The sequence below is a fragment of the Sceloporus undulatus genome, chromosome 7, assembly GCF_019175285.1.
Source record: "Sceloporus undulatus isolate JIND9_A2432 ecotype Alabama chromosome 7, SceUnd_v1.1, whole genome shotgun sequence".
Lineage (NCBI taxonomy): Eukaryota > Metazoa > Chordata > Lepidosauria > Squamata > Phrynosomatidae > Sceloporus > Sceloporus undulatus.
The window spans coordinates 29,672,205-29,684,503 of NC_056528.1; the positions used below are offsets into that span (position 1 = coordinate 29,672,205).

General features: G+C 37.0%; 2 protein-coding genes and 1 long non-coding RNA gene across 4 annotated transcripts in view; 2 read left to right on the forward strand and 1 right to left on the reverse strand.

Annotated features, from left to right (window-relative positions):
- The window catches only part of GNAZ (G protein subunit alpha z), an 11,343-nt gene extending 9,681 nt beyond the window's left edge, over positions 1 to 1,662 (forward strand). For both annotated transcript variants that reach the window (XM_042479141.1, XM_042479142.1), the window contains exon 3: positions 753 to 1,662. In XM_042479141.1, coding sequence (XP_042335075.1) covers positions 753 to 1,097 — 345 coding nt within the window. In that variant the 3' untranslated portion in view covers positions 1,098 to 1,662. The remainder of the gene's footprint in view (positions 1 to 752) is intronic.
- Positions 1 to 6,314, reverse strand: part of RSPH14 (radial spoke head 14 homolog) — a 17,054-nt gene extending 10,740 nt beyond the window's left edge. Inside the window, exons 1-3 of the mRNA XM_042479144.1 lie at positions 5,004 to 6,314; positions 4,634 to 4,736; positions 4,333 to 4,451 (exon numbers count right to left, since the gene is read on the reverse strand). Of these exons, the coding sequence (XP_042335078.1) occupies positions 4,333 to 4,451; positions 4,634 to 4,736; positions 5,004 to 5,205 (424 nt within the window). The 5' untranslated portion in view covers positions 5,206 to 6,314. The remainder of the gene's footprint in view (positions 1 to 4,332; positions 4,452 to 4,633; positions 4,737 to 5,003) is intronic.
- Positions 6,315 to 6,370: 56 nt separating this feature from the next.
- Positions 6,371 to 11,757, forward strand: LOC121936680. The gene is made up of 3 exons (XR_006105008.1): positions 6,371 to 6,526; positions 9,033 to 9,110; positions 11,729 to 11,757. It is a non-coding gene; the product is annotated as an uncharacterized LOC121936680 (long non-coding RNA).
- The last annotated feature ends 542 nt before the right edge of the window (positions 11,758 to 12,299 follow it).

The window sequence follows — 12,299 nt, forward strand, 5'->3', positions numbered from 1 at the left end:
GCCATAGTGTCCAACCCTCCTCCTGCCATGCAGGAAGACCTAGGATCCCAGAGTCCAAAGGGACCACTAAGGGCCATACAGCCCATGCCTCCTCCTGCCATGCAGGAAGACATAGGATCCAAGAGTCAGAAGGGACCACTATGGGCCATATAGCCCAACCTTCCTTCTGCCATGGAGGAATACATAGAATAAGAGAGATTAAAAGGGCTACTTAATTAAACTAATCAAATTTTTTCAATGAATTAAAGGAACAGTTCAATCGAATCAAGCCTTCAAATAGGACACTGAATTGATTAAATTGATTTATCGGATGAATTTACGCAGTTAACTTTGATCGATTCGGCGGGTCTACTTTAATCAGGACCGACAAATCGATTGATAATTGTTGTGTTGTTTAGTGGAATACTCGAAGAGTTGAATCGAGTCTTCAAATAAACCTTTGACTTTATTGAATTTACGCGGTTAAATTTGATCGATTCGGCAGGTCTATTCTAGACATGACCGACAAGTCTATTGATAATTGTCGCGTTCTTTAATTGAATCCCTGAAAAGTCAAGTTAAGTCTTCAACTAGGCCACTGAATTGACTGAATTGATCGATTGGTCGAATTTACGCAGTTAAATTTGATTGATTCGGAGGGTCTACTCTAATCAAGACTGATGAATATGTTGATAATTGTCGCGTATTTCAAATCTGCACTGTCCTCGCTGATGCCCGTCTCGTTCCCCCCCACCCCGTTTTCCTCGCTGCAGAGTCGCATGGCGGAGAGCCTGCGCCTTTTTGACTCCATCTGCAACAACAACTGGTTCATCAACACCTCCCTCATCCTCTTCCTGAACAAGAAGGACCTCCTGGCGGAGAAGATCCGGCGCATCCCGCTGACCGTCTGCTTCCCGGAGTACAAGGGCCAAAACACGTACGAAGAGGCCGCCGTCTACATCCAGCGCCAATTCGAGGACTTGAACCGCAACAAGGAGACGAAGGAGATCTACTCGCACTTCACCTGCGCCACCGACACCAGTAACATCCAGTTTGTATTCGATGCCGTGACGGACGTCATCATCCAGAACAACCTGAAGTACATCGGACTTTGCTGAGGGCGCTTTCGGGAAAAAACGGTCGAAATGAGTAAAACAAATGAATAAAAAACCGAGTAAAAAACGAGGAAAGCGACCTGACGGTGGCAACAGCGGAGAGAACGAAAATGAATAAACGGATGCAGGAGGGTCAGTAATTCGGAAGAGGACTCCATCGCGGACGGGAGAAGTTGGAATCAGTGGTCGCGGATTTCGTGGTGGCGAAACCCCACGGGGAAACGGAGTGGTGGACGTTTCCGGACTAGATAGCGGATAGCGCCGTCGCCGTTGTCTTTGACTCGCGTTGCTCTTGGCTCTTGAAATGATCGTTTCTGGGAATTATAATTTGTCCGTTCTCTAATTTATTTATTTATTTATTGATCCCTGATATGTGTTGGTCTTAACGAGAATTAATTAATCGAGAGAGAAATGAATGATTTTCCTAAAATTTAAGACTTTATTTAAGACTAAATTAAACATTTATTTACAGCGGTGAGGGATTTATTTTATAACTTGAAATGTTTTTTTTACATAACTTTAATTTTTTATTTTATTGCCAAATAATTGTGCTCTAAAAACAAACAAAAAATTTGGAAAGTTTAATAATGAATTAGTCAAGATTTATTTAATTTTTAATTATTAAATTAATTTTTATTTGTTTTTATAACTTTTATTTATTTCAATTAAATTTAATAAATTTACTTAAATTTAATAAATTTAATAGAATTTAATACAGTTAAATAAATTAATAGTTAATTAAATTTATTAAATTTAATGAAATTAATTTAATTTAGTAAATGTAATTAAATTTGATAAAGTAAATTACATTTAATAAATTAATAAATTTATTTAAATATAATAAATTTTATTAAATTTAATACAGTAAATTAAATTTAATGAATTAAACATTTATTAACTTTAATTATTAAATCGCCAAAAAATTGTGCCCATCACACACTTTGGAAAGTTTAATAAACCGGTTGAAATTTATTCATTCTTAATTTTAAAATTAAATATTGTTTTAAGTTTTAAATTTAAAATTTGAATCTTAATAAAGTTAATTTATTTTAATGACATTAATACATTTAATTAAGTTCAATAAGATTAAAATTTATTAAATTTAATTATGAAATTGCCAAATATTTGTGCCCTTAAAGTTCAACAAACTGGTTGAGAATGATTTAATTTTTTAAAAAATTTTAAATTAATTTTTTATTGTTTCAATAAATTTAAATTTGAAAGTAAAGATTTTTAAATAAAATTAGTTTATTTTAAATAAAATTAATACATTTAATAAAATTTGCCAAATAATTGTGCACTTAACGCACAGAGTTTGGAAACTTTAATAAACCAGTCCAGATTTATTTAATTTTTAAATGTTATTATGTTACTAATAGGCTATTAAATTTATTAAATTTATTAAATTCAACTGACTTATAGAGTACTAAATTTAATAAATTTAAAACACAGTAAACTATAATTCAATTTTAATTGAATTTTACTATTTCACTTAATTTGATTTTTATTAATTTTATTTAAATTTATTAAATTTATGAACTGTATTAAAAATACATTAATTTCATTAAAATCCTATTTTTAAATTTGAAATTAAAAAAATTAACATTTATTAAATCTAATATTTATGGAATTTTTAGAAGAGAGTGCCAACAAACCGTCAAAGCATTAAAAACTAATTAATAAAGTAAAAGCCTTTTTTAAACCACTGGATGCCAATGTGAAAATGTACAATATAGCCTTTTAACGCCTTTATTATTTAATTTGATTCTTTTGTCGTTCGGTGTTTACAATCATTTTTATTTTTTTTTAATTTCGATTAAAGTGTTGTAATTATTAGGTGAAACAGATGAGTGAAATGATCAATATTTAAATGTCTAGCTATTTAAATCAACAATTATTATTTATTTTTTAAACGATGGTGGAATTAAAAGAAGCAGAAGCGACTAATTATATCATTTTAATTTTTTTCCCTCTCCTTGTTTTACAAACAAAAGAAATTAACGGATAAAATAATTAATGTTTCAACCAATTTAGGGGGGAAATTGTTTGGTTTTTAAAGTCCAGAAGTCCATTTTAATCCATTATTTTTTCCCCGTTCTATAAAAATTAATCAACAGATAAAATAATTAACATTTTAACTGATTTAGGGGGGAAAATTTTGGGTTTTTAAAGTCCAGATCCCCGAAAAAACTGCCGTGCAAGTTGATAATTTTCACAAGGATCGCGTCCGTCACTTTTTTTCATCTTTCCGTGCGAAAAAGACTTTTTACATGGATTCGGCACAATTCTAAGCGTGTAAATATTCGTGCGAAAGTACTGCAAGCCACGTAAAATGCACTGGACTTTTCCCCCCCTCAAATCGCCTTCTCGCACGCTCACAAACTCACACTTACACACACTTGTGCGAAGAGGAGCGGCAGCAGCAGTAACATTGCGATCGGCGCAGTTATTATGGGATGTTCCCCTCCCTCCCTCGCTTTAAGAAAAGATTAAATTAAATAAAAGTAACCCGAAATAATGATTATCTTCAATTTGTGGTTCATTGTTTAAATCAATTTCATTTCATTTTTGGGCGCCTCTCCAGGAATCTCTAGGTCCTCCAGCAAAACTGACCATAGAGTTGCGCTGGAGGAGCTACAAAGGCCTAGCAGAGTGTCCTCTCCAGGAATCCCTAGGTCTTTCAGTGCCACTTTTAGTTAGTTGACCATAGAGTTGCACTGGAGGAGCTACAAAGGCCTAGCAGAGTGTCCTCTCTCGGGCGCATTACAGACGGGCCCATAGAGGCACCGTTGTTACGCGCAAGGGGTGGCACTTCCTGACATGCCTTGCCCCTCGCGCATAACGAGTGTGTCAAAATGGCAGCACTGCATACAGATGGGCACCGCCATTTTGATGTTGCGGACGTCGCACGCCAGAACTGGCGCCGCGAGTGCACACCTTGCACCGCCACTTCCAGCCCCAGGAAGAAGCCCCATTTTGGCGCTTCTTTCTTGCTGCGCCCGGGAACCTTGCAGTTTGGCTGCTGCGGTTCCCGAACGCAGAAACCGGCAGCGGCACAAGACCGCCCATTTTGAGTGGTCTGTAATGCACCTCGGAATCTCTAGGTCTTTCAGTGCCACTTTTAGTTAAAGCTGACCACAGAGTTGCACTGGAGGAGCTACAAAGGCCTGGCAGAGTGTCCTCTCTAGGAATCTCTAGGTCCTCCAGGCAATTCTATGGTCAAATAATCAAACCTTACCGAGCGGCATTTCAGAAACGAGCTTCAAGGAGTAATGCATGTTCCAGCGCACGATGTCAACCGGGTCGTTCAGGAGTTGCGCCAACGCTGGGATGACGCTGTGTTCAAGGAAACCGGTCCTAAATGAAGTAGAGGAAAACAATAAGCTCGTTTAAGGTCTAGAAACGACAGCGGCACCGCAACAGCTGTGCGCTTCCCATGTTGACGGGGGTTCAGGAAACTGCACCGAAGCAGGAAAAGCACGACAACAGAGAACACTATTAAATGTGTGTGTGTGTGAATATATATATATATGGCTGACCTGCCGACGTTATGCGTCACGATTATGTACAGGACTTCGGTCGCTTTGCGGCGCACAGTGCTGTCTTCATCCGTAACCAGCGTTTTCAGCGTCTCCAGGAACCCTTAAAAATATGTAAATTACAAAATGGGTTCATCAGAAAATATGCAACGTTTTATAGATAGATAGATATAGATGCTTATGTTGCTACAATCAATAATCAATAAAGTATTGATTATTAGAAACTGCGGAGATACATTTGGGGGCGCTGGGCATTGCAGTCAAAGGACGCCCCCTAAAAGCCTGGCTGGGGAATGCTAGGAATTGTAGTGGCTTGTCCTTTTGGGGACGGAGGCAAGGGGTCATCTTGGCAGCCGCCTTGACCGCTCACCAAGGCTGATGGCAGTATAGGCATGCTCTGGGTCGTGGACCAGGTCGCAGAGCGCCATGAGGGCCCTTTGGCGGGTCAAGACTTCCGGGTCTTGCAGTTCTTCGTTGAGTTTGGGCAGCGCCCGGCGGCCGTAGGCAAGGGGGGCCTTGGTGGGGTCGATGTCCGGCGGGAGCTTGGATGAGATGCGCGGCAGCAGTGCCATATTGGAAAATGACCGCCACCCCCTCCAAATATATATATGTATATATATATATATATATATATCCCAAGCTTTTTAAATGACAAGGGTCAAGTTGCCTCAGGTTTCAAAATGGCGACCAAAAAAGCGCCAGAATGTTCCCTTCCTATTTGCCTCAGCTTTCAAAATGGCAGCCAAGAACGCGCCAAAAAGTTCCCTTTCAGACAAGGGTCTATTTGCTTCAATTTCCAAAATGGCGGTCAAGAATGCACCAGAATGTTCCCTCTCAGACACGTGTCTATTTGCTTTCAAAATGGCTGCCAAGAATTCGCGTCAGCTCCCAAAATGGCTGCCAAAAAAAAAAGGTCAGAAATTTCCTTTTCAGACGAGGGTCTATTTGCCTCAGCTTTCAAAATGGCTGCCAAAAAAAGCACCAGGATGTTCCCTTTCTATTTGCCTCAGGTTTCAAAATGGCAGCTAAAAAAGCGCCAGAATGTTCCCTTCCTATTCGCCTCAGCTTTCAAAATGGTGGCCAAAAAGCGCCAGAATGTTCCCTTTTGATTCGCCTCAGGTTTCAAAATGGCTGCCCAAAAAGCGCCATAATGTTCCCTTCCTATCCGCCTCAACTTTCAAAATGGCGGCTAAAAAAGGCGCCAGAATGTTCCCTTTCAGACAAGGGTATATTCGCCTCAACTTTCAAAATGGCTGCCAAGATTAGGCCAAAAAGTTTTATTTCAGAGGTGTTTTTCTTTGCCTCAGCCTTAGCCAAATAAGAGCATTCACACGTGCATTATTTGAGACACGTGTCTATTTGCCGCAGCCCCAGGGAGGGAGGCATATTCAATATGGCTTCAAAAAAGTGGAAAAAACGCTTAAATCTACATAAAAATGGTATTAAAAGGCTGGAAGTTGGAAAATATGACAGAAAAAAGATACTAGTTTATAGAAATAACAATTAATTGTTTGTTAAAGTTGTTTTTAGAAGGTTATTATTAAGTATCTTTTTCCCGCCACGAAGCCAGCTAGGCCTCAATCTAGGTTGCTAGGCAACGGTGATGCAGAGGCGACGGCCGCCAGCTGCGCATGGGCGCCGCTCTGTGACTGCGTAGGCCTCGCCCTTCCCTGACAGAGCGGCTTTTTGAAGACAGAGGCAGCGTGTGACGTTACACCATGAAGGCGGAGCGCAGGCGCAGTGGCGTTTCCCTGCCCCGAGGAGAGATGGAGGGCTAGCTAGTGCGTTGTGGGAGATGTAGTCCTCCAAGGGGTTCTCAGGCTTCTGGGGGATCTAGGCCTCAGAGCCTCTAGCCATGCTGAAATGGGGATGATGGGAGTTGCAATGTATTCTGTGAGTACTCGTTCTCTCAAAAGCAGCTGGGGATTCTGGGGTTTGTAGTCAAAAACCAATTTAAAGGATTATGGGCATTGTATTCTTCAAATGTGGTTGCTGAGGGGGAATTCTGGGACTTGTAGTCCCAAAACCCCTTAGGAAATATTCTGGGAGTTGTAGTCAAGGCCATTGACCACAAGGCCTTATAAAGGGGATTCTGGGAGTTGTAGTCCTCAGCTAGAAAAAGTGCTGGATGCAGGGGGTTTCTGGGTTTTGTAATCCCCCCCCGAGAGCCACTTAAAATCATTATATGTTGAATCAGCATCATCATTATAAATTTCAAAAACATAATAATAATAATAATTTTATATTATTATAATATAATAATATATAATATAATAATATAATTTTATATTAATATCATATAATATAATAATAATGATATAATGATATAACAATTTTATATTATTATATAATAACAATTTATCATAATATAATTTTATAAGCATTATATAATTATAATTACTAAGAATAAAATAATAAAAATAAATTTTATATTATTATAATATAATATAAAAATCCTATAATATTTTTATATTATTATATAATATAAATATTATTATTATTATTATATTATATAACCTTTATTTATAAAGCGCTGTAAATTTACACAGCGCTGTACATACAATCTTTTAGTCAGAAGACAGGACACAAAAGGAGAGGGGAGTGGTGGTGGGGAATGGGATCAGGTCCAGCAGTTCTTGTCCACCTCGGAGGCCTGGACCAAGGCAGATGGACTGGACGAAGGGCTTGGCTTCTTAATGGATGGTTAAAAGGAGGCTTCCTGGGTCAGAGAGGGGAATATATTACATAATATAATGAAAATATAATAATAATAATTTTATAAAAATATTTTATAATAAAAATATAATTTTATATTATTATATATAAAATAATTTTATTTTAATCCTCTACGTCCCATATACTACTCAATATCTCGTTAGCAAAGAATCATTTATATATCTTGTCAGACCTCAACCGATCTCCTACTCATTTACCTGATGTCATCCCCTCTATCCGACCCTTCTCTTATTATATAATATCGTAACACTAATACATATTATTAATATATTATTATATATATTAATAATAGAATAATTTAATATAAATAATATAATAATAATAATAATAATATATTTTAATATGATAAATAATAATATAATAAAATAATGATATTAGCCACAAAATAACAATAAAATCAGGATTATATACTGAATTTATTTTAATTTTTTGGACTTTTAATTTTTTTAATGCAAAAACATATTAAAAATTATAATATTCTTTTCCTATTTTTGCACTTCTTTTCTTTGTTTTCTTTCCCCTTCGTTCCTTCCTTTCTCTCCTTTCCTTTTGTGTTTAATGTTTATCGTTTCGCGTTGCCGCTGTTGCCATGGACACTCTGTTCGCTCCTATGCAAGAAATCCGCGCAAGACGCCGGAATTAAATTAAACAACAAAATACAGCTTTTTATTTCCAATCCGCTTCCCTCATTAAGGGACCCGGTTAATTATTAATTACCTTGTTTGCAAAAAGAAAGGAAGGAAGGAAAGCAAAGGAAGTGATCGCCTTGTTTTTTCTCTCCGGCTTCGTGAAGGCAAATAAAATTAAAATTAAAACTAAATAAATTTAGTTTTAAGAAATTAAAATTAAATTAATAGACACTCTAATTATGTATATTTAATTATATATAATAAATATAAATAATAAGGATAATAATTTAATTGCTAGGAAATGATAATAATAATAATAATAATAATAATGATGATGATGCAAGGAAATAATAATAACAAATTGTAAAAATATAATAATAATAATTTTATATTATTATTATATAATATAATAAAATATAATAATAATAATTGCAGGGAAATAATATATTATTATTATTTATATAATTATAATTATATATATTGTGTATTATTATTTTTCCTTCCAATGAAATTATTATTATTATTATTATTATTATTATTTCTTGCAATATTATTATTATTATTATTATATAATTATTATATACAATATATATTATTTCCTTGCAATATTATTATTATTATTATTATTATTAAATATGAATAATAGTAATAATATAATAAAGTTGCAAGAAAATAATAATTTAAAAAATTAGAAAAAGCTAAATTAATTATAGATAAAATAAATATAAATAATAATGAAATTGCAAGAAAATAATATAATAATAATAATAATAATAATGATGATGAAATTACAGGCAAATAATAATAATATATAATTATATATTATAATTATATAATAATAATATTGCAAGCAAATAATAATGTGTGTGTGTTTGTGTATAATTTCTATGATTAGAATTATTAAGATGTGTGTGTGTATATAATGATATTTATAATAAAAAATAACATAAAATAATAAATAATGAATAATAAGTTTAATAATAATAATATAACTTTGTGACATCCTTTCTTGTGTTTCGTATTTCCTTGTGCAGCCGGACTCGATGAAGCCGCCATTGTTGCACGCGATGCCGCCGGTCGCCAGGGACAGAATTATCACCCGGTTCCCAAAGGTAAGTCCAATTAAACCGAATGGGATCCCTGATCGTTTGGGAATTATTATTATTATTTTATTCTATGAGTGCCTATGATTTCTTGAGATATATATATATATAATTTTAAATTATAATATATATAATATATATATATATATATACTATATAAAAAATGTATTTCTATACCACCTTTAAAAAATTCATGGCGGATGTACAACGAGGGACAATCCATTACAATAAACATTTAAAATACATTAAAACATTGCAATAAAAACAAGCAAATCATGCCAGCTCAACCAGCTGACGACGTAGGGTGGAGAAAATTAACGGGGGATAGAGTCAGGGGTAAGCCCGCTCGAAAAGATCTGTTTTCACCCTTCTTAAATTGGGGCCGGGAGTTGGCCGCGCAGAGTCAACGGGGGGCCAGCGAGTTCCAGCGGTGGGGGCCAATGTGGTAAAGGCCTCCTGGTGGTAGTAAATAGTTAGCTTTGGAAACTTTAATAATTGCTGACCCTGATGATCTGAGTGTGCGGGGCGGATTGGATTGTACAGGAGAGGAGGCGGTTTCAGGTTACCCTGTGCACAAGCCATTAGTGGTTATTAGGTAATAACCAAATTGTATTGCGCCACGGAAGCGACATAGGCAGCAGCTGACGGTCTTTAAGACAGGTGTTATATGACTGGCCCTAGAAGTACCAGTGGACCAGTCGTGCGCACATATTCGCACTAGTTGCAGCTTCGGGTATGGTTACAGAGGTTTGCCCATGTGAGAGTGCGTTAAGAATCCAATCGAGAGGTTACCAGAGCGGTTTGTTGTATACAGTTTCAAAGGTCTCTCCGTCAGGTAGGGACGCAAGTTGGCATAATCGGCGAAGGCGAAGGCTGATAGCAGGTGCTTGACGTCGCACCCACTGAGAAGAGTAAAGATGGATCGACGAGATCAAAAGCACCCACAGATGTGTGATCCCATCAGGACCAGGTGGAACACCGGCATCCTCGGCGGGAGAACCTATACAAGTACTTCTGTTTCTCTGGATTCAGTCTGAGTCTGTTTCCTCATCAGCCCAATTACCAATTCCAGAAGCCACGAGAGGAAGAGATTGCATCCATGGGTCACTGCATCAGTCGGCGAGACATAGAGAAGAACTTATTGGGTGTAATCAGTGTACTGATAACCCATGGCCCACATGACTCCGGATGATCTATCCCAGCGGTTTCATGTAAATGTTTGAAAAGCAGGGAGAACAGAATGAGGTCCTTGAGGACCCCAGAATGTGGGCCTTATTGGAGCGCACGCCCCAGCATGCACCATCTGGAACCGCCCGGAAAGGTTAGGATCGGAACACTGGAGCGCAGTGCCACGATTCCCACCCCTGGCAGGCGCTCCAGAAGGATACCATGGTATCGAAAGCCGCGGTGAGATTGTCACAGAGCACTTAACAGGGACACGCTATCCCCTGTCCATGCCCAGATGGAGAATCATCGACAAGGCGACCATGGCAGCTAACCCCACAGACCACCCGAAAAACCTGTTTGATTGAAATGGGTCTAGATGTCCGTGTCATTCCAATGACGATGTGAAGCTGGATTGCAACGCCCTTCGCGACACCTCCCAAAAAATGGCAGCAGCGAGGAGACTGGCCAATAAGTTGTGCAAACAGGGGGTCGAGGGAGGGTTCTTTAAAAAGGTTTTAAGATGGCCAATTTCGAGCTAGGGGAAATTGCCTTCCTCAAAAGATGTTAATTAATAATCCGGTTAACATTGCAGGGACGTAACGGCCCCCGGGGGACACACAAACACAAACACACAACAAACACACACACATGTTATAATTATTAGTGATTTACAATATACACACACACAGAGCGATATGATGATATCGATAGTATATAGAGATATAGATAGATGATGTTAAAAAAAGTATGTACTAGTGGTAAGGTGATGATAATATGATAATATATACAGTTAATTAATTATGATTACAATACAGTGGGACCTCGGGATACGAAAACCAGGTTACGAATTTTTCAGGATACGTAAAAAAATCCCATAGGGAATTTATTGTTTCGGGTTTTACGAAAGTTTTTTCGGGTTACGAAAAACTCCGGCGCTATTTAAATGGAGCCGCGGCAGAGAACTCGGGCTTTTTTTCCCCATTAGCGCCTATGGGTTTCGGCTTACGAAGGCTTTCGGGTACGGAAAGCGGCAGCGGAGACCGAAGTTTGCGTAAACCCGAGCACCAGTGTATATATATTGCATATATAAAATACCATGGTAGAGTATATAAGATATATGATCGCAGTAATGAAGTATATCGAATGAGCTATGTAGTATATATATCTAATACATTATATTATTGAGATATATAGATTAATAAGAAAAATAAGACAAAGTGAAAATATAAGAATAAATATGAATATATATATAAATAATTCTATATATAAGTATATAAATATAATACTAAGAGTTATAACATAATAATGAAAATAATAGTATATAATGTAAATCATAATTATATACAGTTAGTATACATATATATATATATATATATATATATCTATATATCTCATACATAATTGCATTTATATTGCACATATATATAAATGTAAAATAATCACAATTATCTTTATCGCAGTGGTACACCTGAGCAGTGTTCGAGTTCAAAGGACCATTTCCACGAACGGTAGCAAATATTGCCAGTTGCAGGAACGCCCACCGATTGCACTGGGTAAGTTTGCAACTGACAAAATTTAATGTAAAATTGACCGGATAAAAAGTTAGTCGTCATTAATATATGTAGACTTAGGCACAGAGCAGAGGCACAAAGAACCCCGTTAGCGGAATTACGAAGAATGTACCGTCATTTTGAGCAGATGGCATTTCAGTTCAGACATTTGTGTCGGGTCCGTTTTTAGTAAACTTAAACATCTGGTGATTGGATATCCTGGTATTACAAAACAGGCGTAATTTCGCATATGTAAGACACCTCCCATACGTGTTATTGCACAAACTCAACATCGTCATCGCCCTGATTTGTTTTATTCGAGGCGAAAATGTCTCGAAAAGCGGTCGTCGTGGGAGACCTGCGTCGGAAGACGCGAGCCTGCAGTCAAGGAGGTGCGGGTGAGGTTCGAAAACGTGCGGGTGGTGTGGGTTTTTCGTGTTTCCATACGCATTGAAGTCGATCGCGGATTAATAGAGCGCGT